Below are 26945 nucleotides of genomic sequence, written 5' to 3' on the forward strand. Positions count from 1 at the left end.
AGCCCATTAAAGGCTGTAGTGTAGAGATAATGGCAGCTTGTAAGTTTGTTCATATAACTCCAACTGAGTGAATAGATTACAGAAAACAGACTACAATTGGCTGAGTAACAAAGAAAAGTGAAAGCCTGGGAGAAAAGGAAAATTACTCTCTTAAGAATATACACTGGTCAGAAGGTGAAGATAGGGAGATCTGGTTTGAGGCTAGCCCAAGGCAAAAGTTAGCATTAAAGCTAGGAGGGTCTTAAGCCAATGCCATCTCAGCAAAGGCAAAAGAATCTATCTGAAAAACAGTCTAAACAACAAAAGAACTAGGAGTATTGTTCAAAGAGAAGATGTTGGTAAAGGTGGCAGAGGGCATGACGCCAGTGATGGTGGAGGTACTAATGATGAAGAAGGGTGAAGGTACCGCCCTGATGGAGGTGGTGGAGATGGTGAAGAAGGAGGTAGAGATGATAGAAGTAGAAAGGAGAAGTTATTGTCAGTGGAAGTGATAGCTAATAGCCAAGATGCAGTTGATAATGGTAATAGTGGTGATAATAAAAAGAGAAATAGTTTTAAGTATCAGAAACAGTCAAGCATGTATATCTACCAATGTGAAAGATCCAGAAGAGAGAAACAGCAAACAGAAGATAAAATAATTAAAAAACTATAAAATAAAATAATGTGTCTACCCTAGAGAAAAACAGATAAGGAATTTAAAACATAGATAGAGGAACCAAATTGCAACACTATTTCCACTGGCAAAATTCCCATGCCAAACTATTTTTTCTTCAAATGTGTCATGGAGTTCTGTGCTCTTGTGCTTAGTGATACACCTTTTACCTACAACATTCTTTCTCCACATCACAGCATATCACTTCTATTCCTTATGCAGAATAAGATTCAGGGTCCACCTATTCCATAAAGCCTTTTAATCCCTTCCCTCACTCTGATTAGAGTGCCTGATCTCTGGCTCCTACAATGCATTGCACATGGTCCATCTACATTGTAATTGCTATAATCTCCACTAGAATGTAAGATATGAACACAAATACCAGCATTCTTTAGGCTTTCAGTAATTCCACAAAATTAACATACCACTGCTGCTGCTGCTGCTAAATATCTATGTAGTTCTGTCAATGCTAAGTAGTAGCGAGAAGCTATTGTCCTAATACCTGGCTTTGTAAATAAAGTTTTATCAAAACATAGTCATAGCCATTCATTCACTCTCATTGTTTACAGATGTTTTCACACTACAATAAGGCGAATAGTTGTTAAAGAGACTACCTGGCTCAAAGAAGCAGAAGTTTTATTTTATGACTCTTCATAGGGAAAGGTTTAGCAATTCCTGGCTTAAACAATAGAAATATAAATAATGACTCTTATACTACATGAGTCTGTACTTCAGTGAGAGATATCAGCCACTACAACCTAAGATGAAGTAAGTTTGGCTAGTGGAAATTAAAAATGTTACAAAAACAAGCAATTAGTCTGTGTTTTAGAAGGTCGGGAATTTTTGTAAACCTAGCATCTAGAACTATTTAGCACTTCAGTGGCTGTTCTATAAGTAGACTATTTTTTCCAAAGGTCAAAATCCGTTTAATGCATGAAATATTTGAGTGAGACTCTAAACTATGTGAATAAGCCACTATTCCAAAAGACTATAGATATTTCCATCAACAAGAGAATCAAATTAGGATGTCACTTAATTTTAACATCCAAGTAACAAATTACTTAAGTACTTCAAATTCATCTTTTTTAATTTCATTATTAAGTAGTATTCAAAGAGGTTACATTGCATAAGTCTAGACACGAATACAGTGCATTTTGATCTAGGTCACCCCTTCCATTGGTGTCTCGCATTACTCTCCCTCCCATCCCTACCCTCGAGTTAAGTAGTTCAGTTTTTATGTAATGTTCATTGAATATAATGACTGCATTTGCTATCCTATAACAAAGAGCTAAGACCCAATTTTGGATCTTCCCATCAGTAAGAGTAACTGACTATGGCACTCACAACTGAAGGGCTGGCTTTAATACTTGCTGATAACAGAGAGTTTTACATAATGTTTATGCTATTCTTTAAAATCTGTTAAGATTCTACACAGATTCAGTGGAAAGCAGGTGAAAAAATACAGCAGAGGAGCCCATCAATGGCACTGGACATTGATGAAAATTAACCAAGCAACTCAAGGGCAGTGATAGGAAGGAGGAAATGAAAGAGAAAAAAGGAAACAGCTGATACTAAAGTCTTAGTGTTAAAGTTTGTAGAATTCATAAACTTTGTAGATTACAATAATGATAATTATCACTGTGAAGGTTAAAATATGTTTGTGACCTTAACTAAGTATAACCATGCCACAGTATTGTGAAACATAAGCAGTTATTTAAACTGAATAAAGAAATATTTGGAGGGCTGGGAAGGTGGCTCAGTGGTAGAGAGCTTGCCTTGCATGCCTGAGGCCCTGGGTTCGATTCCTCAACACCACATAAGCAAAAAGAAAAAAGCCGGAAGTGGCACTGTGGCTCAAGTGGTAGAGTGCTAGCCTTGAGCTGAAGAGCTGAGGGACAGCACCCAGGCCCAGAGTTCAGGCCCCTCGACCCCCCCCCCAAAAAAAAGAAATATTTGGAGAAAAAAATCTTTTAAGATTCTATCGTGGATAGTTAATGTCAAATCCTGGCCTAGAAGTATGGTCTTAGTGGTTCCTAGATTCCTCTGCATTTTCTATGTATACTTTCTCTCTCTCTCTTTCTCTCTCTCTCTCTCTCTCTCTCTCTGTCTGTCTCTCTTTCTCTCTCTCTCTCTCTCACACACACAATACATACCATTACCATCTATCCAATATCATCTCATAAACAACCCATTCATCCATGTACAAAGCTCACATATTCTTCACACATATATCTCTTGTTTGTAATAAGAATACCTTTAACACAAATATAATTGGTGCATACTTTCAGATTTATTCTACTCAGAGATGAGCAATAAGTTCCATTGAGAAGCCACACTGTAGAGAGAAAGCTGTGCGGCCACCACAGCACATGAGAACTGGAACTGTGGGTCCCTAGTGATGTTTGCCTTGTGATGGGCTTGGGTTAAATTATTTGTCATCTTGTCCCCTAAGAATTTCATACATTTGCAGATTTCTTAACTGTATCAGGTAAATAGACATTGGTTGTCTCTCCTAGGAATCGAGGAAGGTGGCAAAATTCTTGATGGGGGCAATCTTAGTACAGAGAATAAGAATAATAATAACAAATTTGCAAAGCACTTCATTGATTTCAAAGTATACTTGCAGGTTGTAAATCACTGAGTCTGTGACTTCCTTTATTATGTAAGATTACAAAGCTGAACTCAGTGGGATTCAGTCAGTTAAATAGGGGTTAGCAACTTAGCTATCATCATCACATAGACTTCTTTGGCAGGAATTAAATGCAGAGTCCTAACTGTGATAATCTGAGGGACAACAGATAGCTATCTAAGAATTAGAGGTAGCCCACTACTCTAAATTGAATGTGATTATCTTTCTATTATTCATTGAAGGAATCATACTATGTTCTACTGAATGCAAGGCACACTCACAGAACTTAGGAGGACTTGGGAAGATGTTGCAAGATGTTTAAAGAAAAGTGTTACACTGTAAAACAAGGACTTGTTATAACTGTAGAAGTATTAAAACAAATAATGGGTATGACAAATAGGAAACTATTATTACCATGAGCTGATGACAGATGCACAAACAAGAAGAAAAATCCCACTTTAAGAAATCATGAGAACTGTTTCCTAAAAGTTGCATTGGGAGGATGAATGTTGAGTTCCAACCTCTGATTGTGCCATATACTCGGCACTTGAATGAAAACCAACTACATGAGGATATTTCCCACTTCGAACCATCCTCTAGTGTGCTTGACCCTTCCTTCTCCAAAACCTCAGATCCGCACCTGTCTACTTCCTTCTTCTACAACTCACAACTCTCACCTCCTCAGTCCTTCCATCTTCACACACACACACACACACACACACACACACACACACGTTCTTAGTGCTACTTCCTGTGAAACAACTGAAAATGTCGGTTGTAATGGAAACTAAAATCCCAAGACAGAGCTGGTAGCCTTTACCCTAAATAATCTAACATTTACATTTGCATTTGCAGGCATTTTCTTTTCCCTCCCTTTGCTTCCCTCCCTCCCTCCGTGCCTCCCTCCCTCCCTCCCTCCCTTTCTTCCTTCCTTCTTTCCTTCCTTCCTTCCCTCATTCTTTCCTTTCCTTCATCCCCTTCCTTCCCTTTCTTCCCTTCCTTCCCTTCCTTCCTGCTTTCTTGCTTTCTTTTTTAGCTCCACAATGATATTTAAAAGGCCAGTAGGGAATTCAAGAGAAACAATATCTGATTCAATGTGCTGGAAACCTGGATTGTGGAAAGAAGGAAATGAAGAAAATAATTTCCCAGAATACAGTCCCAGGAAAAGCTAAGCCAACTTGGAAGGAATATTGGAGATCATCAGTTTGACCAGAAACCATAGGGGACTTGTTTCTTTGAAGGCCAAAGGAAAATAAAACTTAATGGCTGGATCTTGAATAGAAATAGATGGCCTAGAGTAAGATAAATGCTAAGACCTAGTACTCCCTTGTACAACTACTTAAAGATAATAAAAAACATAGTTTTAAAAGCTAAAAAATCCTAGTAATGTGAAAGCTTAAAAAGCAAAAATATTATCGGTTGTAATAACTCCATTTATGTTATGAATTTGCATTTTTAATGGGGAGAAGATTTTCCAGAGTTTAAGAAACACTAGAGAGATGCAAATTCTAGTGTCTGAGAAATCAGAAGGAGTGCTCAAATGAAACTGAGCTAGGACAAGAATATAAATTGTTTAATGCCTTTAACATAAACCAAATTAGGTAGATGCTTGAGACTGGACTACAACATTCTAAGTCTTACACTGAAAAGTTGTCTGACACAAGAAAACAGGCACATCATATTTTAAGTGGACTGTGGGAATAGAACTCTAGGGAATATGCTATGAAAAGGAAGTGGACAAGAGCAGACTTAGGAGAGTCTACTGCTCCACCAAAACAGTCTCTGTAAACAAAGCTCCCTGAAGGGGAAAAAAGAAGATTAATCTAAGCACAAGCAAGTAGCAGAACAAGAAACTCACCTGGAAGAGTCTTTAGCCAGCTGTTTGGGCTGTCCTTATCCCGTTAGCTATAGTAGAATGAGGCAAACAGTTTCGTCATTTAAACAAACAAAAAAAACTCTGGTACAACTGGCTGCTCTTGATAGGCCTACCTGGAGCTAGCAATTCTGAGGGGAACAAATACCTTCCCTCAGTCTCCTTACCTTCCAGACAACCTGCAGTGTAAATGACCATTAGTTTTGCATTGGGACTGAAAAATTCGATCATCCTTAGCTCTCCTGTCTGAGGAAAGTCTTTTTAGCCTTGACTAATGATCTCACAAATTCTCTCTATAGTCTTTCTATATTGCATCTGTTCCTACAGAAGCCTAGGTTTGGGATTTTTATTTATTTATATTTTGGTGATTTTTATGGGGGAGGGGAAGCCCAATTTTTTTTTAATGATCTGGTTATGTCCTAGAAAATTCTAGAGAATCAAAAACCAAATGGCCACCCTTTTTTCCTAAGGCAGAATTCAGAGAGCACCTTAGAAGAGGGACCCCAAGGTCGCTGGGTGAAAGTTGGAAGAGCCCCTAACCTCAGATTATTTCTCTCCACCACCCTGTCTCCTCAGCTGCCCCCAGGGGTCATAATCGAGGCGTTTTGCCAGGAAGGTCGGTCCTGAAGGGCACCTTGAACCACGCTGTGGCTTCAATGTCTTTCTCCTTCAGCACCTGGACCTGAACCTCCTTAGCTGGGGTGAGTGGGGATCCAAGCGACCCTGGAGTCCCGGCCCCACCGCCGCCTGGTGGGCTCTGCCTTGGGCTGTGCACCGCGACGCAGACCCTCCCACCCTAACGAGGGCTCCATCCACTGGAGGGAACCCAGAGCCACTGCAGTGCGACAGCCCTGCCGGGAACAGCTCGCAGGAGAAGAGCAGGCGGAACAAACTGCGAGGGCCTTGGCCACACAAACCAGGCCTACAGGTCGCCGCCAGGCTGGGAGCCGATCCCCGCCGCCCCGGCGCCTCCCCTCCGCCGCGCGCTCCCCTCGCTGCGCCCTCCACCTACCGGTGCAGACCCTTTGGTCTCCCGCCCATCTCCCCACGCGGTCCGCAGTCCCAGCCAGCCGCCGGGCGCTGGGCGGGCTGCACAAGCCCAGGGTCCGAGGATACTGGAGTGTACCGACTACCGCGGCACCACGTGTCCGAACCGGGCTGGCGCGGGCGGAGCGGGCCGGGCCCGGCTCCCCCAGCCCGATCGCAAACCCGCAGCGACCCACTCTCGACCTCGCCGAACCGCTCCAGCCTCCGGGGCGCACGTCCATGCCTTCTGGTCAGCGAGATGGACTCCATCGGGGGGAGCCAAGGTAAGGCCAGGGCGGCTTTAAGAGGTGTTGGTGTCCCGTACCCCAGGACCTCGGAGGGCAATGGTAGTCTTCAGTCCAATAAGGACCAACCTGGGATCTTCTGACCCTGGAAACTCCCCTTTCCTTGAGGATTTCCAGGGTGCTCAGGACCAAGGAGGAGGTCGTGGGAAATGGGACAGTCTGGGACAGCCGGGGGGGGGGGGGGTCTGGCAGCAGGAAGGAGCTGGTGGGACTCAGTCCCTTGATTCACTGGCTGTTCACAAGATCAGGTTTCAAGCTCAGGACAAGAAACAAAGTTGGCCGCCCCCCCCCTCGCATGTTGGGGGTGGGAGGTCTTTTGAGGAGGAATGTTGACCATTCCGGGTCCTGAATGTGTCTGGTGGTGTCCAGAAAGCATTCCTGGGGCTTTCCAAAGACATGGCTAGCAAGTCCAAGTCCCCTGGGGACGCTGGCTCTTCCAAGTTTCAATCCCCTAGGAGGTTTTGCCTAAGATTATTCGAGATGGAAAAAATAAGAAGAAAAAGAGGGAGAGACAGAACATATTTTTCATCAATATGTCATTGAAGGGCTCAAGTTAATGAGCTCAAAATATCCTCGTGAGGCGTTTGAATTTAAAATAGGCCTGGATTGTAGAGCGGAAACGATCTGCAAACTTGATTTGGGTGCGTGGGAAGAGAATCTTAAAGCTTTAAATAGAAGAAGTCACTGGGGGGGGGGGGGACTGTTTTCCTGATAGTCTCATGCCATCCAATATGGAGCAAGCCAGAGTCTACCGCTGAGCTCCTGTGCGTTCCTCCATTCGTGACCCCAGATAGTGGGGAAACCTGCCATAGAAATCAGCCTTCTCAGAAAAGGGTCAAGGTTGAACTTCGCAGTTCAGAAGCTTCAGCTGTGAGATTTTACTGCAGCATTGCTAGCTCAGTTAACTAGGCCAGGCACATTTCGGAATGATTCACTCCTTCCTCCCCAAAGAGAACTGCAGGGCAAAAGGATCCAGGTGTTCTCTATCAAATCTTCTCTGTGTGTATTCGGAATCATACCTGTGTCCCTTTGAGAGATATATCCAAGTGATTTTTTTTTACTTGCTTCACATTTTGGAGCAGCAAATATATGTTATCATTATGCAACTTTTAGTTAATTTAGATGAATGTCAATGATGATATTTCAATGAAAAGTGACAATAAAATATACTGTTCAATCCATGCCACGCCATAATTTTAAAGCATATTTCATTAACTTGTCTGGGATTTAATGAGGAAACACAAGCTTCTTAAATGATGAGACTCTAAAACATATGGATCCCAAACTTCTCTCCTCTCCTCTCCTCTCTTCTCCTCTCCTTTCTCCTCTTGTCTTCTCCACCCCTCCTCTCCCCTTCCCTTTCCTTTTCTCTTCCTCTCTTTTCTCTCCTCTCCTCTCCTCTCTCTTCTCTCTTCATTCTCTTCTAATCATTTTCTTCATTCTCTCCTCTCCTCTTCCCTTCTTCCCTTCCTGCCCCCCCTCTTGTTCTTTCATTCTTGGCAGTAATGAAGTTTGAACTCCACTCTTGAGCCATAGCCATGTCATGCAGTCCTTCATCTTCCGTTATTTCTCAGGTAGTGTCTCATGCTTCTGTGGAAGCCAGCCTCAGGCTATGGACCTCCTGCCTTCGTTTTCTACTCGTGTTAGTAAAAGTGTGTAAGAGATAAGCACAAATGAATAATTATTCAAGATAGAGTACTAGTTTAATTATTTAACACATGCTGGTGATATAAACCAATCTTTGCATAGTTCTCTACTGATCTTTTTAAAGATTATACACATTTCAGAAGTTTTACTATGCATGCTAGGATATCAGTATAGTCAAAGGATACAAAAGAATACCAGACAGATGATAGATAGATAGATAGATAGATAGATAGATAGAGTAAATATATGTGTATGTTTGTGTGTGTGAGATTTATTAGTAAAATAATGCACATTCAGAACTGAAAGAAAATTCTTTCATATGAGAATAACCTTAGCAATAGATATTAATTTCAGATTGCTCATTTATAATTTTCAGAAATACATGCTTTCCTATTTCTTTGTGTTTTTTTCAGGTCATAGCTTAAAATTAGATTCCAGCCTTCCTGATCTTTGAAATAACGTCTCATTATATTAGTTGTATTTATGACCTAAACTAGATTTTCCAGTTATTTACATTAAGAGCACTAGTAGTAATAATATTTATCATGATAATATTTAACTCAATTTTTTTCTAAACACTTTAATTTTTCTTGTAAGTAATAACTGGTGGTCATATATGGTAAACATTGCAAAATAACAATTACATCCTCTTAAGTGGCTGCAATATTGAATCTCCATGTTGAAAGAAAGGGAAGAATGTAAGAAGTCATCTATTTCTTTGAAAATCTGAATACATAAAATATGAATTTCATTTCAGAAAAACTCCTATTTCCTTATTCCCTAAAGAAAATGTTGAACCTTTAATGACCCAACCAAAGACAGCTTCTTGAGTTAAAAACCATAAAAAATCAATTTAGGTTCAACTTACTAACTGTATGCATTTCTTTCCCTAGGGCAGAGATGACATATTTTATAGTATAAATGAAGAATGGGGTAAAAGGAAATATTAACCAGTTTCTCTGTTCGTTCTTGGTTTAACCTGTGCCCAGGGAAACTCAATTCATAATTTCATCAATTTCACACCATTAATACACATGAATTAACTTTAAAAGGTAAGGACTGATAGTTGGAGTGAGGAGGCACCATTAAACCTAATGACAGTTTAATGCATTTTTCATAGTGGCACATGCCTTTGAAGGGACCATTATATTTTCTCTTAAGATAGAAGGGGATGAGAATGTAAACTTAATATTATCCAGCCACATATTGTTTGCTCTTCCTTTGGCTCTTGAAATGTATTAAGATAGAAGGTGATTGTTGAAGAGTTACTTCTTAACTTTCACCTCTGGGAAACAAAGTCTACACCTGAATGCATTTTGTGTGCTTTGTCCATGGTGCTGAATCTGGCTCTCTCAGTGGCCCCACTACACAGAGAAAGACTGGTATTTCTTCTGGCTAACAACTTGAAGACTACGAATATTGAAAAACAGTCAAGTAAATCTATCATCTAAATACCAAGAGAATTTGCAAGTATTATTAATGGATGTACTTGAATAATAGTCAACCTGGAAGACAAATTGCAAATATTTGCTTTTAACCAGTTTGACATACAACTTGGGGTTTCTCATCATTTTGTTCCTCCAGTGATGATAAATTAAATTAAGTGTAAAGCAGCTTGAAATTATAAATTGTAATTGCAGCAACAAAATTAAATTGTAATGCAGCAAAAATGTTTAATAGTTATAAATTACTTTCCTAAGAATACTTTCTTATTTTACATTTTTTAGGCCTCTACTTTGGGCATTCCTTATGCAATTTCAAGTTACTGAAAAGTCATAGATCTTCTAATAATAAGCCATGATTTGCATAACCTTTTACATGTACATATACTTACTCTTAGCTTCACATTAACTCAATGAATACTTAATACATGTAATTGTTAATGTTGCATTGAATTTTAACATATGGCCCTTGCTGCTAAGAAACCTGAAATTCAATAATTACTGCATATATATAGATATATGTATTAATGCACTCCACTATCACTAGAATTTGAAGTCATTGATGAGATGGACCTGTTTGACATTTTCATGGATTTATTGCTAGAATGGTAACTCCTAACAATAAGCACATAATACATTTTAGCACATGAATTAGAATATTAATGAGTGAATAACTGAGATAAGTAAGATCAAGAATAAAATAATGGCACTAGTCACAGGGTGCAGATTTTCAGAAGAGGTATGTATTTAGAAGAGGTATGTATTTAGAAGAGGTATGTATTCTGCAGTTACAAAATTAAAGAAATTGATATGGATTGATCTGTTTTTTCTCAGTGCATTCAATTATCAGAAGCAAAAGTAAGTCTGATTTCCAATAGTGTTGTATGATTTATAGGTATTTTGCCAATGTCACGTTTAGGGCTCACTACAACTACTTTCATTCCCCTTTATGAATGATCAGTTAAGCAACTTTCTTAAGTAACTAAGTCAATGATCAGGTTCTCACAATCGAAACTCAGGCCATCTAATTTTGATCTCTAAATGGATAGCCAACAACTGAACTACTGTTTGAGCATTCAAGTGCCTTTTAATTTCCATATTGCCATGTAACTTCTAGTTCTTAAAACAATCTTTCTCTTGATCTGCTTTGAAACCTTTCTTATAAAGGTAAACTCCCTTTTCTACCTAATAAAAAAGAAATCATATTTGTCCTCTTGTCTTCTTTCATAGATGGAAAGGAGAGAAAAGAAAAAAAAGTCAAGAGCCAAAGACACATTAACTTCTATGGGAAATGGGAAAAAAATGACATTTTTTGAAAAAAAGTATTGATATATCATATACTTTCTTGCTCCCAGTTAGAAATGTTTCTTGAGGTTGGACAAGAGTTTCAATTCTAACAGCTAGTGTATTCTCTCCTTCTTTTGTAGTGAAGTGGCAATAATATGGGGTCCAGACAAACTTGAAGGAAATGTTCCAGAAGAGAGGTTTTTTTCCAAGACTAAAACAAATAATTTGCATAAACTTTTACATGTAAATATATTTACTATTAGCATATCTCTTAAAAAAATCTTTTACAGCAAGTATTTAAGCCATCATTTAAGCCTACTACATAGGCAGGTAGTAAAATTACGTTTGATACAATAAGTTTACTTTTCTCCATGTGGTTAATATTTATTATCTTAATGTTTTCATTTTTTAACTAAAACATTCAAAATGGACATCTAGGGCTGGGATGTAGCTCAGTGGCAAAGCGCTTGCCTAGCAAGCGCAACGTCCTGGGTTCGATCCCCAGTACCAAAAAAAAGAAAAGACAAAATGGACATCTATTATTAGAGATGCCCATTCTTAGCACTGAAGTTTTCTAGAAAAGCCATCAATCATCTGAAACCAAACTCAAAAATAACAATATTAATCATTTTCAATAAAGGAAGTATGACAATAGAATGGGTAGAAAGGCAGTATTAAGTATATAACGTCTACCATTCTTATAGCTGTATTGTGACATCCAGCTAAGGAATTAAAAAATGAACAGTTAACTAGATCCAATGATTCTGAAAATATTGCATTTACTGGAAATACCTAGACATTATTCTCATTAGTAAAAGCAAAAAACTATCTGATTTTCCTTACAGAAATAATAATGATGTTATGCATAAGATGAAGTAATTAAAATATTGTCATGACTATTATGTATGACCTTAGAAGTCATATATATGTAAATTTCTATAGAGACTTGTACAGTACATATGAAATGATGGTTTAAATACTTGGTCTAAAAGATTTTTTCAGGTCTTGCCCTACATACTCTGTTATCCAATTATCACATGTAATGAGAGAAAAAACAAACTTCAGTTATGCAAACACTGGAGGAAGGGATAAAATTACACATAAACTTGTACATTATTTAGAATAAATAATTCTCAAAGTAGAATTATTTTTAAAACTTCAGATTAGATAATAATCCCCTGCTTTATATCTTTAGTTTAATAAGAATAGCTGTAAGCATGACTCGAAATTTTACTTCCCCATATTTTAAAATACAGCATGCTAACACATACATTATTGCACTGTTATTTATTTATATTTATAGTTTTAACTTTTTCATGGCATTTCTTATCCTATTATCCTATGCTTTGATCTACAGTTCACTGCCTTAAGGAATGTGTTTTTCTTTTTTAATACTAATAGTTTTTATGTACACCAATGAAATTTTTGCACACCAGGGACAAGAATAACATGATAAAAATTCATTAATGGACTTTCGCAAGAAATGGAAAAAAATGCAGTCTGTAATGAGTCTTCTAAATGCGATCAGTGATCTTAACATGACCATAAATTTCTTGCTGTTTAGATTCACACATATATCCTATGACTTGTTTTATTAGTACACAAGGGAGGTCCTGCCTCCTGGGATTTATCCTTCCTTCATCAAAGCTGGAAGCTTTGTCTAAGTCAGTGGTTTCTGAGCAAGCAGAAATGCAAACTGCAATGCTAGCATTAACATTCTCGTTAGAACAAAGCATGGCACCAGAAAGCACTACACACCAGTGCAGATTTCCCTGCTTTCCATTCAGAGGCTAGCTATAGCCATCTGGTTCTTATGTTCATTTAAGTAAGTTTCCAATCCTTGGCCCCAGATGGATGCCTTTATATAGCTCTTTATATTGGACTGAGCCAGTAAGTTTTGGTAACTTCTAATCCCAAATAGGTAAGTTTGCTTGTAATGATGAAGGATAAATGCTTGTTTTGCTGGGAGACGGCATATCAGTGTCAAAGGTTTCTCATACATAAAATAGGTACCTGCCAGTCAGATAACAAGACTTGTGATAGGATGTCTGAAAAATCTATGGAAAAGCTACTCAGTCACTGGCGCAGAACTCACAAGTTTCTATTGCCAAGAGGAATGGGAAGTTTTTGGTTTTGTTTTGTTTTGTTTTTGTTTTAGTTTGGTTTTAAGCTTAAAAAAACTAGATAAAGTAGAAATATACTCTGTCAAATAGACAAAAAAAGGCACTTTAAAGAGCTATAGGTTTTTACCCACCAATTTAGTCATCACTTATTACCTTAAACTCTGCCTCTAATGTATGTCATCACTGTAAAATTACATTAACATACCTTTTATATTTTTCTTTTTCTTTTGTTGGTTTATAGATGTGCATTTTATTGTATGTCAATTATATCTCCAATAAAGCTGTGAAAAAATTGAATTTCCAACTGAGCACAGATGCAAACTTTCTAATTTTCTGTGCTTTCATAATAGTGGAATTTATGTTTTTGAGTACAAATATGCATAGGGTAAATTGGTTGTATTATCTCTGGTGAAAACTGTGTTGGGAAATTTATCAGTGAGAAATGAGAAGATGAATAGACAGATGTTCCACCCTCCCCTCCCATCCCTCAAAAAGTTTGTCATAAAAGTATTAAGAAAGATGGCTTAAATAAACCGCAATTTGTAAAAACGTTGCTGACTGTCCAAAAAACTAGTTTGGCAGTTAGAACTAATCTGAAGAAAATTTTAAATTTCAACTGATCACTTAAACAAAAATTTATAGTGTCTGATTTATAATTCCTGCAAAGAACATGTTGTATATAAAAATGATCACTAATGTCACCTGAGTAAAAAGCAACTTCCCTTTCATCAAAACATGCAAAACTAAGTTCTATGTTATTCCCCATATTTATCTGTGTTCTGACTGACAGAAGGGGCTACCCTAGCAAAGCAGGCTCCTACCCTTGCCAGACTTAGAGCAGTTGAAAGAGTGATTGAGTTTCAATCATTTCCACTCTGCTTCCTTTTCCAAGTTACATGATCTTACACTGCTAGTGTTGCTCTAGTGTAACTCTGAACTAATGTTCTTAATCTAGAATTGTTTTTCATCAAATTGATTTTATTGTGATATTAACTGGTTTGAGGTTGTATACACCCAGTGTTTCTGTAGCATATGAGAGTTTACAGCTGTTTTCCTCCTCAGGAAACATCATAGATAACTAGTAAAGGGTCATGTCTGGTCTTAAGTAGAAGTGCTATGTTATTTATTATTTAGGTATCTCTCATGTAGATCTATAAAATAGCTCCTGTGAATGTCATATATGGTATACAATGTGTTGAAGATTCTTACAGGTGAAGATGGATTTAAATATAACTTCTATTTATATGGGCTTCACTGACTTGGCATTGAGGGTATCAGTTAAATTCTTCTACTCCCACAAAGAGAAAAACTGTTAACTGCTCCAAAGCAATTGTCTCTCTAGTAAGGCTTATATAGTTGCCACAGTTTAAAAGTTACCTCAAGGTATACTGATTCTGTCAGGATTACCTTATTCTATTGTAGCTGTTACACCTGTGCCATGATCAATTCTTTATAGCAACTTAGCACCCAAATCTCATCTCATTTGAAGTCACATGAGTGCAGAAATAAAGCAATTGCAGAATAATGCCTTTGCTTTGAGGAGAGACTACGAGCAATGTATTCCAAGCCTGGCTTTACTAGCGTTCACTAAAATCACATGGCAGGTCACACACATTGATACTGTCAAAAGTTCTCCTAAGTAATAATGTGATTTAGCCAAGTTTGCAATCCAATTGCCTGAGAAAAATCACCTTGCTTGTAAGGGAAGGTGGGAAGATGGCTCAGTGGTAGAGTGCTAGCCTTGAGCTGAAGAGCTCAGGGACAGAGCCCAGGCCCAGAGTTCAAGCCCCATGACAGACAGAAAAGAAAAATTATTTTGGTGGTGGGCAGGATGAGGAGGCGAAAAAACTGGGGGAAAGCAAAGGAAGGGAGTGACATTGTTCAAAAAGAAATATACTCACCACCTGACTTACAAAATGGTAATCCTTCTGTACATTACGTTAATAATAACAATTTTTAAAGCAAGAAACATTCTCAGGACTCTGATCTTTGGATCCCACTCCATGGGGAGTTTATTTCATTGCTTTTCTTTCCTTGCTTTCATTTAACTTTTATTTTTTTTATATTTTGGTTGGTCGTGGGGCTTGAACTCTGGGCTTGAGCGCTGTCCCTGGGTTCTTCAGCTCAAGGCTAGTGCTCTACTGCTTAAGCCACAGGACCACTTCCTCCTTTAACTTTTAAATAAATTTGCTTTATCTGCTTTAAAAAATTCCAACTTGGGCAGGAAAGTGTATGACACAGCTCACATAGTAGAATAGCTAGCCTTCCTTGAGGGACACACACACACACACACACACACACACACACACACACACACACACACAGCAAAACAAAAATCAAAAGCAAACAAAAAAAAAAACATAAAACTCAGGGACAGCACTAAGGCATGAGTTCAAGCCCAGAACCACACACACACACACACACACACACACACACACACACACACACACACACAAACACACACAAGCGTGCTCATGCACTTCCTTTAAAAATGTTCTTTCTGGGGCTGGGAAGGTGGCTCAGTGGTAGAATGCTTGCCTTGCATGCATGAGGCCCTGGGTTCGATTCTTCAGCACCACATAAGCAGAAAAAGCCAGAAGTGGCGCTGTGGCTCAAGTGGTGGTAGAGGACTAACCTTGAGCTGAAGAGCTGAGGGACAGTGCCCAGGCCCAGAGTTCAGGCCCACAACCGACAAAAAAAAAAAATGTTCTTTCTAACTCAGATTGAAATAGTAGGTACTAAGTGATTTATCTACTTTCAAGACAAATCAGGGATTAGGAATTAACAATAAACCCTCCAATCAAGTTCCAGAACAGGATGATAAAATACAGAGCTCTGAGAATCAGTGCATTTGTAGTCAGCTTTTGAAAAGTAAAATGACTCTTTGCTTTTTCTTAAATAGAAAAGATTTATTCCTGTTCCATATCTAAGTATATCTGTATCTATATATAAGAAACTAGTGTTTAGTTATTCAGAAATGTGTATCGCACTTCTGTCTTCTGAGGCATCTCAGTCTGTAGCTTAGAAAATATCCAATCCAATCTCCTCATGTAGAAATAAAAATGGTTACACAACTCTTACATGTACAGGGTTACTGCAAGAATTCAAGGGATAATGCATATTAAGATTTTGCATGGTGCCTGACACACAGTAGGTCCTTAATCTAAGCAAGTTTTCACTTTCTTCAGCATACTGATTTTAACATGAAAACATCCTGGGTTTCTGAGTGTAGTGACTCAATTAATCCAAGCCAAGTGGGAAGTAGAGATTCAATATGAGGCCAACCCAGCACAAAAGCTCTTCAGACTTTTGAGGAACCTCCAAACCGCTTTCCCAAGTGGATGAACAAGTTTACACTCCTACCAACATTGCAGTAGGGTTCCCTTTTGGCCACATCCCCTCCAGCATCTGTTGTTTAATAATTAGAGTTCTTGATTATAGCCATTCTAACTGGGGTGATGTGGAATCTCAATGTTGTTTTGATTTGCATTTCTTTTATGGCTAGAGAGGTTGAGCATTTCTTCATGTGTCTATTGGCCATTCTTACTTCCTCTTCAGAGAAGTCTCTCTTTAAGTCTTTAGCCCACTTATTTATCAGGCAATTGTTTCTTTGAGGATTTGTTGTTTGGGATTTAATTTTTTTGAGTTCCAAGTATATTTTAGATATGAGACCCTTATCTGTTTATGGGTAGTGACGATCTTCTCCCAATCCGTGGTTTTTCTATTGATCTTGCTAGCTATGTCCTTTGCCATGCAGAAGCTCTGCAGCTTCATGCAATCCCATTTGTCCAACCTTTCTTTGATGTGTTCAGACTGTGCCAAGGAAACCTAGGGTTTCTCCTATTCCTTCCTGTAATGTTTTCAGGGTATCTGCTTTGACTCTGAGGCCCAAAGAAATATAGGTCCCATGGTTTCCCTTATTTACAATAACTAGTGTATGTCTGGGACAAGCAGAAAAGGTCAAAAGCTATGTACATATGACCAGATGAGATGATGTTAAGTGAAGTGAACAACAAGATAGGGACACAAGTGGTTTTTTTCTTTCTTGCTATTGTTTCTAATGTATTTATAATGTACCATGTGGTTTTTTTTGTTGCTTTGTATGTTCCTCCCCCACAGTATAACCCCTATTTTCACTGTATTTGATGTCGGTGCCCTGCATCTTGTATATACACTTCTCTAATTTGGGGAGGGGAAGGGAAAAAAACAAAACGCTTAAATAGGGATATAGGTTGACTCATTGTAACAATGAGATGCACAAGACACTATGTTGAAAAACGAATTTTACACTTTAGGCTGGGGCGGGGAGTATAGTTGTGGATCCCCTAAGGGATGGTAGGGGAAAAACAAAGGAGGAGGTAGCAATGCTTGTTAGGAAATGTACTCATTACTTTGCTCATGTAGCTGTAACCCCTCTATACAGTATTTTTACAATAAAAATGTATTTAAAAAAGAAAAAAAGCTCTTGAGACTCCATCTCAATCAGTGGCTGGAAGCTGTGATTCACACCTGCCATCCCAGCTACTGAAGCACAATGGCTTGTTGCAGTAGCCTGCACCTGCCCTCCAATGACAAAGGGAAGCACAAATAGGAGGATCACATTTCAGGCCAATCTGAGCATCAAAGCAAAGCTATAACCAACACAAAGTAACTAACGCCAAACAAAGACAGGAGGAGTGGCTGAATTGGTAAAGTGCCTGCATAGCAAGTAAAAGTCCTGGAGTATGAATTCCAGTATCACCAAAACTATTAGGTCTCAATTTATACTTTTGTTCTTTTTTAAGAGGATTAAATCAAAGCTTTGCCTGGAACGTAATGTGTACTCTTCCCCATTCATTTTTAAAATAATCTAGACATCTGAAGTGATTGAAAATCAGCTGAAACATATGTCTTATTTTTATTTAGGAAAAAAAAAGTTAAAAAAGGTAAAGAGCAAGAGCAACCTTTGTCTTTATTTTGGTAATTGGCAAACGTGCTGGATATAGCAATCCATATCATCTGAGTGTTCTCATTTTTTAATTGAATAGTGTCTAGGGATTCCCTTGCATGTATTATTTTTAAGCTGTCTTGAATTCTTAGTCCTACTCTGTGACCATTGTTACCTATTAAGACAAAATCATGAAAGAATCTGTGAACTGATAGCATATGCATGTAACACTTACATCTGTCCAAGCATATGCACACTTGAAGCTCTCCTTCCCTGAAACTCTCACAAAGGAGGACAGTTTCTCCATAACATATCCTCTAAAATCTTAGCCCATTCAAATGTTTTTAAACAGTTGGCTACCAAAACAATCCAATAAATGCCAAACTGACACTATCTTAATTGTACAGAAAAGCTCATTACTTCCCAAGTGCTATGTCCACAGCTCAACATAATAAATAAACATTAAAGTTGGCCTGGTGCCCATGGCTCATGCCTATCATCCTAGATATTTAGGAGGCTGAGCTCCAGAGGATCATGGTTCAAGATCAGCTTGGGCAGAAACATTCATGAGATTCCATCTCAAAAAAATCACTTGCCAAGCCGGGCACCAGTGGCTCATACCTGTAATCCTAGCTACTCAGGAGGCTGAGATCTGAGGATCATGGTTCAAAGCCAGCCCGGGCAGGAAAGTCTGTAAGAGGCTTATCTCCGATAAACCACTAGAAAACCAGAAGTGACGCTGTGGCTCAAGCGGTGGAGCACTTGCCTTGAGCTGAAGAGCTGAGGGATAGCGCTCAAGCCCTGAATTCAAGCCCCATGAACCACTGAGTTCAAACCTTTGTACTGACAAAAATATGCATCACAATATATTTAAACCATTTCTAAATTCAATTATTCTAGTGAATGTTTTCTTACAGTAATAAGTATGAATATAGTTTAAATATATGCCCGTGTGAGATAGTGGAAGAGGTTACTTCTACACTTTTATCTCTTAACTTTTTAATATTTTGTTCGTTACTGAAACTTGATGAAAAATGCAATCTAGTAATACAGCAAAGGAGCTTTGCATTTCTATTTTGAAATCATAGCATTCACATTAGTACCCTTTCATTTTGATTTCATAATGAATTTTTCCAAAAGATTTATCCTAATAACCCATTTTTAATTAAAATAGTGGAGCAGCATGATATCCTCACTTTTATGATTAAATATTTATGAAGTATCAAGAGCATTTCAGTGTCTATTACTTAACTCATAAACTTTAGACAGCTATGTGTGGTTGCAAAAACTCTAAATTCAACTTCAATAAGTAAATGAACAAAGTGATATGACCTCTCTCAATAAGTAAATGAACAAAGTGATAATTTAGTTTTGTGTTTCTTGAAAAAGCACACATTTATGAAACACACAAAACAAAACTAACTTGAAACATCTCAAATGCTGTAATTACTCAAATTATTTTAGGGTGATGTTGTAGAAGCCTAATTCATGGGCCAAGAATTGAATCTGAGTGGAAGACAGAGCCCACTGTGGCATTACTGTAAGAACTCAAGAAAGACCTTGTGTCATCTTGCTGGAAGACACTCTGTGAGGTTCAAGCTGAGTCTACTTCTCAGAGGAAACATCTGAGAGAATGTGCTTGTGAATATATCCCCTCTGTCTCTAATGGTATGTATGAATAATGAATAAGAAGCTTATGAAATATGCACTCAAATAGCCTGCTCCTTGAAAAAAAACTATGCCACACCCATGATTAGGGGGAAAGCTGCTGAAATAAATTTGTCTCAAATTTAATGACTTTACAACAAAATGTAATGTTCTGCATTCAGATTTGGTTTACTATATCAAAAAAGACTCATTTCAGGAGAGGAAAACTAACAGTTATGAGAGATAAATTTTGGAAGTGAAATATTCCTTTTTTATGCCTTCATTCAGTAGTATCCACAAGAACAAAAAAGAAATTACACAAAAGTCTCATAAAATAATATTACAGGAAATATTATACCATAATAATAGTCAAGAGGCATTTAGAAATTGAGGTTGTACATATGAACATATTTTACACTCACATTTTTTTACGTTTTGCTAGAAATTTTATAAACACAAAAATCCTGATTTTTAATTTTTTTCTTTAGAATAGAATTTAAACTACTTAATATTCCATCTTGACCTTCATATTGTTATATTGATGCACATATATGTCAACTAATAAAAAGAACAATAACACAGAATCTAATTTTAACATCATGAAAATGAATAATGATAATTCTGTTACCATTACTAACCTCTTATTTCTTTGGGCTAATGCTCCATACATTTAACTAAAAACAAATGTGAATTGTGATGATGAACGTCCACCAATTAATTGACAGGTTAAATCTCCTTTGGCTGCACATGCACAGACTGATTTCATAGTACACCCATGTCCCCAGGATCCAAGCCAATCTTATATGTACAAAGACAGTTATAATTAAGGAACAGGCTCACAAATAAATGTACATATGTAAACTCTAAAATCAATAAGTAAATTTTTAGTATTAGTATTAGCCTCTGGGTGTTTTCATTTTCCTTCGACAATTAGTGGAAGAAAAGTGAAGAGGAAAGAATAATCCCAAAGCACTTTTTTGTTGGCATAAGTTGGTACATATTTCTCTTATTTATATTCCAGACATAAAATATGCTGTTTACATAAAACCAACAGAGAGCTAAATCTGATATGACAATAAGATGTCTCCCAGTTCAGATTCAATACATTGATATATTTGTAGTAAGCTACTTAAATCCACTGTATTCAATCTTATTTTATAGTTGCTTATGACAGAACAAATATGTTCAACCTTATAGATCAGTTGTTTTTATAGAGTAATTAGACAAGTCAGACAAATGAACTTGCTTTCCTAGGGCCTGCAAATATTTTGCTCTCTTTCTAGTACCTTTTCTTTCACAGGCACTTTAAGTATTTGACATGTGGGTGAAGTTCACTCCATTTGTTCTGCAATTTTGATATAATTGAATTAAATATATACTAATTATTTTATAAAGTAAATGTAATAGAAATTAAGAAAATATTCAAGTTAATAAATAATTGAGATTGGGTTACCAGCCCAATCTTTTCCCCTATAACTCTTTGGAAGAATTATACAAAAAATAAAATATTTACCATTCTGTGTTGCCCTGGCAGAGTCTGAACTGCACTCACCTTGAGACCTTCTAAAATACCTTCATCCTTGCCAGCAATAATCTGAAAGCATAGGATACTGTTTTACTAATTTTAAATAATAACATGAAAAATATGATTATTCCATTTATATTTCCTGTTGGAAAATCATGGGATGATATCTTCTTCCTACTATTCTCCTAGTATGTGTACATACTTAAATGGTAGAATTACATTATATATTTTTTTACAGTATTTTGGTTTATTGGCGGTACTTTGGCTTGAACTCAGAACCTCACTCAGCTTTATGGTTTGGGCGGTCTTCTATCCCTTGAGCCATACCTCCAGCACTGCTTTATGGTTGCTTATTTTGGAGATTGAGTCTCACATACTTTTCTGCCAGGGGCTGACTTTGAACCACAGTCCTCCAGATCTCAGAATCCTGGAAGCTAGGATTGCAGACATTAGCCACAGCACCTCATTTGTTTAAAGTCTTAAAGAAAGCACTTGATGAAAAATCAAAATAATAGTAAAAATAAAATAGTTAAGATGTGTTAGAGAAAATTCTTTAAATTGGCCATTTAGTTGACCATTTAGCAAGAGTCCTCGTAGCATCAGAACATACCAGTATTCCCTTTGTGCCAGATGAAATTGCTGGCATGTAACTAGAGCCTTGTTCTAAAAATATTTGAATCTTTAAACACTAGAAGTGCACATAATTCATTGAGCTGTGAAAACTAAGGAGACAGCAGATCCACACTACCCATCTACTTTTACCACCAGGCCAAGCCTGGAAAAACTATCTGTCGCTCTGTTAACTTGAATAAAACCCTATCTGTCTCTCTCTCAACTTGAATAGCTGTTTAAGTAAACTTTCTCTCTCTCCCAACTTGCATAGCTGAGTTTTATTAATCTAAATGAGAACATGACAAGATTCCGCAGTTTTGCCAAAGAGTCCATTAGCCTCCTTGAATTAAAAGAGCTGTATAGTGTTGGACCAACTCTCACTAGAGTTGCCCAGAGAGCAGAATGAACTTGAGCCTTGGCATTAAAAATGTATGGATATAAATGCCATTGCTTTCAACAAGTTATGTGAACATTTTGCGTTTCAAGTACCTTAACTATCAGATGTAGGTCATAATATCCACCTCAAGCGAGTGTTAAAAATTAAATGAGAGAACATTCATTTAGCAATAAAATGGTAGCTATTATCAGTGCTTAGAATAATGACTTCAAGGTGCATTTTTTAAACAGATAATCCAAAAATAATAGAGAACAGTAGTTTTATATATTGTACCGGAGCCATCCATCTGGCCTTTCTCATTTACCATGTTTCTTCTCCTCATATTAAACTTGTCTGTTTGTGTAGTCATTTCAAAATAAGCTTATAAACTAAAAATCTGAAATATGCTTGTAATACTTATAACTTATTAATCTTATCATTCTTTCATTTGTGCATGTGTGTTTGTGTGTGTGTGTGCGCGTGTGTGTGCACGTGTGTGCGTGCACGTGCATGTGTGTGTGCATGTCAGTACTAGACTCAGGGTTTCTCACTTTTTCAACTTGCCTTCCCCATGTGAGTCTACCACTTTATCCACATCTCCAACTCACATTACTATTCATAAATTTTCCAAATTTTATACATGACAAAAATAGATTTTGTTAAAATGCTTACTTGTATGTATTTTAAGAGACAAGGAGAAATAAAAAATTTGTTGAGGGCTTTTCTTCACCATAGCATTTTATACAAAGACAGGGGCCTTAGGACCTATTTAAGATACACATTACCACATTTTTGTGGTGTTACTGAAAGATACCAAATTGATGGCAGTGACATTTCAGTAACCTTCTTTATGTGGGGATCACAGGTCAGTACAAAAAACATTTTCAGTAACACCCTTGAACTGTGTCAAAGGGGTTCAGGCTGCTGTATCTTCCTATTCTCTGTTGTAATAAATGATTTTGTATGAAAGCTGACATTCTCTTTATGGTACAGCAATTCCCGGTAAAAATGAGGTAGGGTATTAACCTGGAAATCAGAGAATGAGCTAAAATAAGATCATTGAAAATGAGAAGGACACGAAAGAAATCCATGAAGGAATACAATCTACTTTCCAAAGGCTGTGAACTCTTCGAAAAAGAAGATATTGTTAATAATATTAATGGGTTTGTGCTCCGATATTAGAGCTCAAATGATACTTTGCATATATAATTTTTGGACATTGAATAAAGTAATTCTTTGAGGATAATCAATTCATAAGTAATTCATTGAGGATAATCTTGTCTTCTAGGAACATTGGATAATGTCTGGAGACATTTTGACTTGTCATGACATAACAGAGGTCAGGGAAGGTGAATGCCAATGGCTTCATGTAGGTAGAAACTGGAGATGCTACTGAATGCCCCACAGTGCTAAGCACAGCCCCCACACACAAATTACCCAGCTCAAGATGCTAATCATGCTGAGATTCAGAAACCCAAGAATAAAGCCAGGAACTTTCCCAAAATATGTTGTGTTATTGGATTTTTTCCATTGCTAACCCAAGTCCCCATTGGTGCAATTGCACGCTCTACTTAGGAAAAGGTGCCTTGGCATTGAACTTCCTTTCTGAAGCAGCAGCTTCTCGGAGCTTCCATGTACAGAATGTACCATCAACATTCAGTTTCTAATGGAGGGTTAACATGTGCTTTGGAAACTTAACAAGATATGTGCAAGCTCTCTGTGAAGAGAATTGGTGGAACACAGAAACTGAACAGCAGGCTTGTAGTTTTTCCTCTACCAAAATGGCCTTAGTAGATTCAAAAATGAGAAGTGTGAATCAAATTGCTTTATATTTTAAGTAGAAGCATTTGGGAAGCATTGGGAGAATGCCTCCAGGATATGAAAACTTCACGGTTACAGGATGACTTATTTAGAAATGTGATGAAGTGTGAAGAAATTTCACTAGCAGGAGGAATCATTTAAATTTCTGAAAAGCAGGAATAGTTTCATAGAACTACATGGTTACAGATGAGCTGCCATAGACATTGGAGTCTTTGTCTAACCCACAAACTTTTCTTAAGTAATTAATAATCCAGAAGAGTTTGACTACAATTAATTTACATTAATTAACTGCTTTGCAGAAGAAAACAGAATGTGTTACCTTTAGTCTAACTTGTCTCTTCTAACTCTGACCAAACCATGAAACATAAAATTTAAAAGAAGGAAATGTGTCTTAACTACTTCATCTTAAAGAAATTCAAACTTTGGATCTTGGCAAAAGCTATTAGAGAAGTTTCTCCAAGTCAATCCCACTCAGTCCATCTGAGTAATTCTAATGTATAATCCTTGCCACCCAGTGGAGAATCACTAAACATGAGCAAAATGTGCACTTGAAATTCTCTGAGTTGAATCCTGCTATGAACCCATCACTTAATCCTTTTTAAATTAATTATGTGTTTAAAATACTATTTTCTTGGTGCTAGTCCTGGGGCTTGAACTCAGGGCTTGGCTGCTGTCCCTGAGCATTTTTGCTCAAGGCTAGCACTCTGCCACTTGAGCCACAGCTTCACTTCTGGCTTTTTGGTGGTTTATTGGAGATCAGAGTCTCATGGACTTTCTTGCCCAATCTGGCTTAGATTCACAATCCTCAGACCTCAGCTTCCTGAGTAGCTAAGATTACAGGTGTGAGGCACCAGCACCTGGCTAGCATGGTAAAATTTTGAATGTTTTAAATTAAATAAAATTCACTGTTCATTTGTTCCCTTTGTTTTTTTAATCAATGTTTGTACTTTAAAAATGTGGAAGTGTATATATAGCTCATCGGGTTGCACTGCCCTGGACTAGTGAAGGTTTAAATGAAGTAATCACTTTCATGGTCAAGAAAATGTTTAAGAAATGACACGGTGAAAAAAAAATTCTCAGACTTGGTTTCCTAGTCACTTTACTGTGGAGCATCAATTTCTCAGTGTTAAAGCCTGGTTGCCCCATTCCTTCCCAATAGGAACCTTTTGATTCCTCTACAGGTTCTTCTAAATCCAAACCACTCCTACCGGCACTGTACATTTTGTCTTTCTCCGGTCACAGTGTCTGTCCCTTGGGTTGGAAGACCTCATTGGCTCATCCCCATCACCTTTCTGAAAATCTGTCTTGAAATAGTCCTCCTTCATAATGGCTTTCCCCAATTGCAAGAGGCCTCTTTCTCTTCAAACCTCAGCATTGAACCTCCTTTTCTCCTACCTCCAGGATGACAGATGTTACATTTCCTCACAAAAGAGAAAGGCTTCTTGGTTAAATAAATCAGCTAAAGAAGAAAATGTAGTTAAATCACTGTCTTTTGTGAAGGATTGCTTAGGGCCCATGATAGCTTAAATCTAGAGTGAGAACTTTAAAGAGTTGTATAATATGCACCATTTCCTAAATCGTTTTGTCTTCATTGTCTTGACAATGAAGCACATTGAGTGACTTGGCATAAGAGTCCCTTTCAGCAGGTAAAAATGTGTGTTTATCTACATCATTGAAAAAGTCATCAATGACCACTTCTAATGACCACTATATTTATTGAGCAACAGTACCTTTCTATCCCTGATTTAGAAACAAAAACCAAAACTTAAGGGTCTTAATCATACAATTGTTCTATGTGGGTAAAATTACTTTATTAAAATTACTTTATTAAGTATTAAATTATTTGGATTTAAGATAAGCCAAGCAGTAAATGCAAAAGGTTCTAAGATTTTTTTCAGTGCTAACATGACTCATGGAGCCTTGTACATGTTAGGCAACCACGCTATTACTGAGCTACATCACCAGCTAGCCACTATAATTCTTCCGTTGGGTATGCTTATAATCCCAGCTACTTGGGAGGCTGAGACAGGATGGTGAGTTTGAGCTGAATCTGGGCAAGATAGTATTATCTCCTCATCTCAAAAACTGAAAAACAGTTTCAGAGATTGAAGTGGAAATGTCTTTTTCAATTTCCACGTCGTGTCTCAATTGTTTAGAATGTTACTAGCTATGACCACATTTAAAACACTAGTTTTGACATACATTTCTAACATACATCTCTCAATAACTTATATTGAATCATCCCTTTTGGTCTTTGTGAATTAAAAACCACAGTGGAGTTTGCAGAAGCAGGCTTAACAATCGCAAAGAAAACAGATGGAATGAATTTTTACATAATAAAAATAGGACAGGCAAAGCCTATCTTCATATCTTTCCTTTGTTAGTATTTCAGCTTCAAAAACTATGATTGGTACAAAAAAATCCCAAGTCCAAGGCCAAATAGAGTCTGGAGTTGCCTGAGGATGCTAGCCTGCCGAAAATTTATTGTACACTTTCTACTCATCAGTGAGTTATTAGATCTATGAAGTTCAAGACCAGCTTTGACGATGGTTATGAAGACCCTATCTCAAAAGCAAGTGAGGCCTGAGAGTCTATACTTACAATCCCATATACATAGGAGTCTATGGTAGAAGGATCTTAGCAAAGGCTTAGATTCTATCTGAAAAATATTAGAAGCAAATGAATGGAGGTATGATTCAAAAGGTATATTACTTGTCTAGAAAGCATGAAGCCCTGCAGTCAGTCCCCAATACATGGGAAAAAATTAGAATTGCTCTCTCCAATGGCATCTTTCAGAGTGACAGAGAGACTGGCTATTGGCCACATCCCTTCATGAAAGGTGCTGTAGTACCCTCCAGAGGATTAAGAAAGGGCTACACCTAGTGCATTTAATGGTCTACTGTAAAGGCAGCATCTTCCAGTAGGATCAGACAAAAAGACTCAAGGCTTTAATCCTAGCTACATAGTAGAATTGAGGACTCCGTTCATAGTCAGCCAAGACACAAAACACGAGGCTGCACCTTGCTCAGTGCCTTGGCATGGTGATGCACTCC

The 26945-nt window shown here is 37.6% G+C and overlaps 1 protein-coding gene across 1 annotated transcript in view; it reads left to right on the forward strand.

Moving 5' to 3' along the window:
* Positions 1-356: 356 nt before the first annotated feature.
* The window catches only part of Sybu (syntabulin (syntaxin-interacting)), a 105211-nt gene continuing 78622 nt past the window's right edge, over positions 357-26945 (forward strand). Inside the window, exons 1-3 of the mRNA XM_013012384.1 lie at positions 357-443; positions 5578-5770; positions 5873-6464. Coding sequence (XP_012867838.1) covers positions 357-443; positions 5578-5770; positions 5873-6464 — 872 coding nt within the window. The remainder of the gene's footprint in view (positions 444-5577; positions 5771-5872; positions 6465-26945) is intronic.

Source organism: Dipodomys ordii, unplaced genomic scaffold (genome assembly GCF_000151885.1).
Source record: "Dipodomys ordii isolate 6190 unplaced genomic scaffold, Dord_2.0 Scaffold17, whole genome shotgun sequence".
Taxonomy (NCBI): Eukaryota; Metazoa; Chordata; class Mammalia; order Rodentia; family Heteromyidae; genus Dipodomys; species Dipodomys ordii.